Source organism: Calidris pugnax, unplaced genomic scaffold (genome assembly GCF_001431845.1).
Source record: "Calidris pugnax isolate Ruff unplaced genomic scaffold, ASM143184v1 scaffold413, whole genome shotgun sequence".
NCBI classification, from domain to species: Eukaryota; Metazoa; Chordata; class Aves; order Charadriiformes; family Scolopacidae; genus Calidris; species Calidris pugnax.
In genome coordinates, this window is record NW_015091189.1 from 320,116 (window position 1) to 325,281 (window position 5,166).

Genomic DNA, 5,166 nt, shown 5'->3' on the forward strand with positions numbered 1-5,166 from the left:
TGTCCAACCATCAACCCAACTGACAAAAATAGACGCCCACACAACAAACAAGGAGCATCATCATTAAACCAGACCTCCCAGCACTACATCAACCCGTCTTTTGAACACCTCCAGGGATGGTGCCTCAACCACCTCCCTGGGCAGCCCATTCCAATGGCTGAGAACCCTTTCAGTGAAAAAATTTTTCCTAATATCCAGCCTGAACCTCCCCTGGTGCAACTTGAGGCCATTTCCTCTTGTCCTGTCGCCTGTGACTTGAGAAAAGAGACCGACCCCCACCTCTCTACACCCTCCTTTCAGGGAGTTGGAGAGAGCAATAAGGTCTCCCCTCAGCCTCCTCTTCTCCAGGCTGAATAACCCCAGCTCCCTCAGCCTCTCCTCATAAGACTTACTCTCCAGACCCCTCACCATCTTTGTCGCCCTTCTCTGGACCCGCTCCAGCCCCTCAATGTCTTTTTTATGGGAGGGGGCCCAAAACTGGTTGTGGGATTGAGGAAGTGAAAAGATGCTGCTGAGCCTCAGGCTGCAACCCCAGCGCTCGTGGGGCTCAAGGCAAGGCTGATGGGCACCCCGCTTCCAGCCCCTGCCCCGGGCTGCTGCTCCGGGGGGTGCAGTCCCTGGGGGGGCAGTGCCCACCCCCATGGTTCAGAGCTGCCTGGAGCCCCCGTTTCTCCTGAGCAGCAGCTGCCATTTCCAAGCTCAGCTTTGCTTTTTGGGTGCATCTCATCCCTGTTGAGCCTTTCCTTGCCTCTGGGTGGCTGCTATCAGCTTTGGGGTTGTTTAGGGCTGGTTTTGGGGTTTTTTTAGTGTTATTTTCTGTGGCCCAGCGTGGCTGTGGACATGAGCACAGGAACCTCCCCTCCCAGCTGCAAGCAGAGATGTCCTGGGGCAGGTCGAGAAGTGGTCCCTGGTCACATCTCCTGCCCGTGGTGCCACCAACCCCCAAATGAAATGGTCAAGTGTGTTTGAAGGGTCTGGTTTTGAGGATCCTAAACTGAGCAGGGGGGTAGAATCCTGCCCCGCCATGGGGTCTGGACCAGGAGAGTTTCTGCAGACCAGGAATGGTGATAAACCAGCCCTTGGGGGCCACCCTGTCACCCCCTGCAGCGACCAAGGGACAGAGCACACGGGGACCGATGCAGCGAGATGGCCCTTGCAGGGCTGCCTGGAGCCACCAAAGGGAAAAAGGGGACAGGGACAACTGTGCCAAGAAGTACCCAAAGCCTTGCCCTGCTGCCGGGGGGTGTGGGAGCCTTTTGGCCATTGCTGGATGGGGTGGGCTTTGGTGGTTTCCCCCAGAGAATGAGCTTCGTGGCAGGATTTGGTGCCCACCAGTCTCCTCCTACCCCTGGGCAGGACACAAGCTCTGCAGGTGGGTGTCCTGGGGGTGCTGCCTGTGCCCGGGGACCCCCCTGTCACCTCTCTCTTCTCCCCCCACAGTCACCTCCGAGCAGATCGAGCACCTTCACCGGCGATTCAAGCAGCTGAGCCGGGACCAGCTGACCATCCGGTAGGGAGCTTCCAGTGCCGGTACTGGGGGCTGTGCCCACCCACCAGGGGCTGTATCCCCCCCACCAGGGGCTGTGCCCACCCCACCAGGGGCTGGGGGGGTGCCTGGTTGAGACACCCAGCTCCTGGGGCTGCGGGGACGTGTCTGTCCTTCCCGGGCACCCCACGGCCGTGCCGAGCCATCTCTGCTGTGGGGCATCACAGAGAACGAGGGAAAATGAGCAGGGAAGCAGTGGCTTGAGAGGAGGGCGGCTCCTGCCGAGCATCCCCCCCCCACCCCCAGCTTTAAAATCAGTTTTGGGGAGGGAAATGAGCAGTCCCTGCACAGCAGCTACGGTGGCATTTGTGGTTTGTCCTTGTCCCCCCCCTCCTTGGTGTCTGTGCAGGCAAAGCCACCACTCTGCTTCCTTGGGAAAGCTCTGGTGCATCCCATCAGCTTCACCAGGAGCCAGCGCAGCCCGGGGAGCCCACTTTTCCTCGGCTCCCCACCCCCCCGAGATTAATTCTTCACTTTATAAATAAAGTCGGTAGCGAAGGACGGGCTCAGGCCCAGCTGCACAGCACGAGGGGGATGGCGCAGGGCAGAGGAAGCTGAGAGGAGGGCAGATGGCAGAAATTCCTTCTCTTGGTTCCTCCAGCTCCGTTCGGGACATTATTCCTGGGAAAAAGCTCTGAAAAGCGTGCAGTCATTTGGGGGTCAAGCCACTGTGTCCCAGAACTTCCCCATTTTAGTGGGGACAAAAATCCCCCCGTTCCTGCCCCATGTGAGAGCACAGCTTGCTTTCAGTCTGAATTGAGACAAATCAGGAGATGGCAGAAATTCCTTCTCTTGGTTCCTCCAGCTCCGTTCGGGACATTATTCCTGGGAAAAAGCTCTGAAACGAGCTGCTGAGTCCCAGAGCTTCCCCATTTTAGTGGGAACAAAAATCCCCCCATTCCTGCCCCATGAGAGAGCACGGCTTGCTTTCAGTCTGAATTGAGGCAAATCGGGGTTTTCACGCTAAACCCCCCCTTTCTTTTTTTCATGTTTGCTTTGAAAAGAACGGGGTTGGGGCTTCTGTCCCAGCCCTTGGCTGCCCGTCGGAGCAGCTCCCTCCTCCCCAAGTCCCTCACGCTCGGGGATGTCTCTGTTTCCTTTGCAGCAAGGAGAATTTTGACAGCATCCCCGACCTGGAGTTCAACCCAATTAGGGGGAAAATCGTCCATGCCTTTTTCGACAAGCGGTAAGGACACCCCCGGCACCCCGGGGAGCAGGAGGGGGCAGTTGGGTTATCCTCTAAAAGTGGAACCTGGGGGGCAAAGATCTTCTCCCTAAAGGCTGGGATGGAAATTAGAGATGTTTAAGCAAAGTTTTGGGGAAAAACAAGTCCTAAAGCTTTACAGAGGGATGTGCAGGGGGGAGCAGAAGGCCGGGGGGGTCTCAGCAGCCCATCACTGGTGGCTCTGCTCTTGGCAGGAACCTGCGGCCGGAGTCGGATGGGCTGGCGGACGAGATAAACTTCGAAGACTTCCTGACCATCATGTCCTACTTCAGACCCATCGAGATGAACATGGACGAGGAGCAGCTCGATCGCTTCCGCAAAGAGAAACTCAAATGTGAGGCTTTCCCCCAAAACCCAGGGCTGGGGGGGAGGGAATGATCATAGAATCACAGAATCATAGAATGGCGGGGGGCAAAGATCTTCTCCTTAAAGGCTGGGATGGAGCCAGGGTGGAAATTAGAGGCGTTTAAGTAAAGTCTTGGGGAAAAACGAGTCCTAAAGCTTTGCTGAGGGACGCGCAGGGGGGAGTGGGGGGCCAGGGGGGTCTTGGCAGCCCATCACTGGTGGCTCTGCTCTTGGCAGGAACCTGCGGCCGGAGTCGGATGGGCTGGCGGACGAGATAAACTTCGAAGACTTCCTGACCATCATGTCCTACTTCAGACCCATCGAGATGAACATGGACGAGGAGCAGCTCGATCGCTTCCGCAAAGAGAAACTCAAATGTGAGGCTTTCCCCCAAAACCCAGGGCTGGGGGGGAGGGAATGATCATAGAATCACAGAATCATAGAATGGTTTGGGTTGGAAAAGACCTTAAAGATCATCGAGTTCCAACCCCCTGCCCTGGGCAGGGACACCTCCCACTGGACCAGGTTGCTCAAAGCCCCCTCCAGCCTGGCCTTGAACCCCTCCAGGGATGGGGTAGGGTGGGATGGGGGGGACAGGGCTCCCCTGACCCTGCCGTGCTCCTCTCCCCCCTCCCAGTCCTCTTCCATATGTACGACTCGGACCACGACGGGAAGATCACGCTGCAGGAGTACAGAAATGTAACGTATGGTCCCTCCTGCCCCATTGGCACCGAATCCCCGGCCCCGGCTCTGACCCGCTGCCTCGTAGGTGGTGGAGGAGCTGCTGTCGGGGAACCCCCACCTGGAGAAGGAGTCAGCAAGGTCCATCGCCGACGGGGCCATGATGGAGGCAGCCAGCATCTGTGTGGGACAAATGGTGGGAGCCCGTTCCTCGCTCAGGTCGCGGCACAGCGGTGCTGTGGTGGCATCACAAACAGGGCTGGAAGGTGTCCATCCTGCCCGAGGCATCTCCCCTGTGCCTGGGCTGCTTTGGATGGAGATTTTTTTGCAGGCAGCAACTTTCAGGGTTTCTCTTTTCCATTATCAGAGCCCAAAGTGGGGTGGGGGGGGGGAGGGGTGTGAGCAAACAGCACCCCATAAAGCACCATCCTCAGTGCTCGGGGCTTCAGTGCCTTTAAAAAAGCCATGGTGGTTCTGGGAACCAATTTTGGGCTGGCCATGGGGCATGGTGCAGGGTCAGCATGGTGTGCCCATGGGAGTCGTGTCCCACAGCCCCAAGGGTGACCCAATGCCCCGAGGTCCCTGCCCCATTGGTGTGGGGCAGCCGTAATGTGTTCTCTCTCTCGCTGTGCCCAGGGGCCGGACCAGGTCTACGAGGGCATCACCTTCGAAGACTTCCTTAAGGTTGGTGGCATCTCTGCTCATCGCTGGGTGGTCACAGGGAGCTGGGCACCTGGTGTGGGCACCGAGCTGAGCCCCAGCCTGGCCCCACTCACCCCCTGCCCCTTGCAGATGTGGCAGGGGATCGACATCGAAACCAAGATGCACGTCCGCTTCCTCAACATGGAGACCATCGCCCACTGCTACTGATCTCCAGCTCCCTCCTGGGAGAGAGAGGAGGAGGAGGAGGAGGAAGAGGAGGAGGAGGAGGGGGAGGAGGAAGAAGAGGATCTGCAGCAGCTCCATGTTCCTGGCACCAAGCGCTTCGTACCCGCCCGCGTGCCTGTCCCGTAGCGGGGCTGCCTTCTGCTCTCTAGAAACATAAGAGGCTTTTATCTGTAATAAAAGGTATTTCTCTTTTTACTCCCTGCTGAGACAATACTCCGACCATCCATCACCCAGGGCCTGGAGGAGGTCTCTCCCTGTGCAGAAAGCCTCCACAATCACAGAATCACAGAATCGTAGTGGTTGGAAGGGACCTCAGAGATCATTGAGTCCAACCACAAAAAAAACAAAAACAAAACAAAACAAAACAAAAAAAACCCCACCACCTAAACACACAACAACAACAACCAAACCAAAACCATCACCCACCCACACAACATCCCACCACAAACCAATAATCTTGGGCACTAGAGCATGCCCTGAA

At 57.4% G+C, this 5,166-nt stretch overlaps 1 protein-coding gene across 1 annotated transcript; it reads left to right on the top strand.

Annotated features, from left to right (window-relative positions):
- The first annotated feature begins 431 nt into the window (after positions 1-431).
- On the top strand, positions 432-4,880 carry TESC (tescalcin). The gene is made up of 7 exons (XM_014959515.1): positions 432-1,510; positions 2,652-2,732; positions 2,966-3,105; positions 3,754-3,815; positions 3,886-3,993; positions 4,434-4,481; positions 4,590-4,880. Exons 1-7 carry the CDS (start codon positions 1,062-1,064, stop codon positions 4,665-4,667), a joined length of 966 nt encoding a protein of 321 aa, XP_014815001.1. The 5' UTR covers positions 432-1,061; the 3' UTR covers positions 4,668-4,880.
- Positions 4,881-5,166: the final 286 nt, after the last annotated feature.

Coding starts and splice junctions, on each gene's coding strand:
- TESC (XM_014959515.1), top strand. CDS start 1,062: ATGGTGATAAACCAGCCCTTGGGGGCCACCCTGTCACCCCCTGCAGCG. Junction 1,511..2,651: donor CGGGACCAGCTGACCATCCG/GTAGGGAGCTTC, acceptor TTTCCTTTGCAG/CAAGGAGAATTTTGACAGCA. Junction 3,106..3,753: donor CCGCAAAGAGAAACTCAAAT/GTGAGGCTTTCC, acceptor CCCCCCTCCCAG/TCCTCTTCCATATGTACGAC.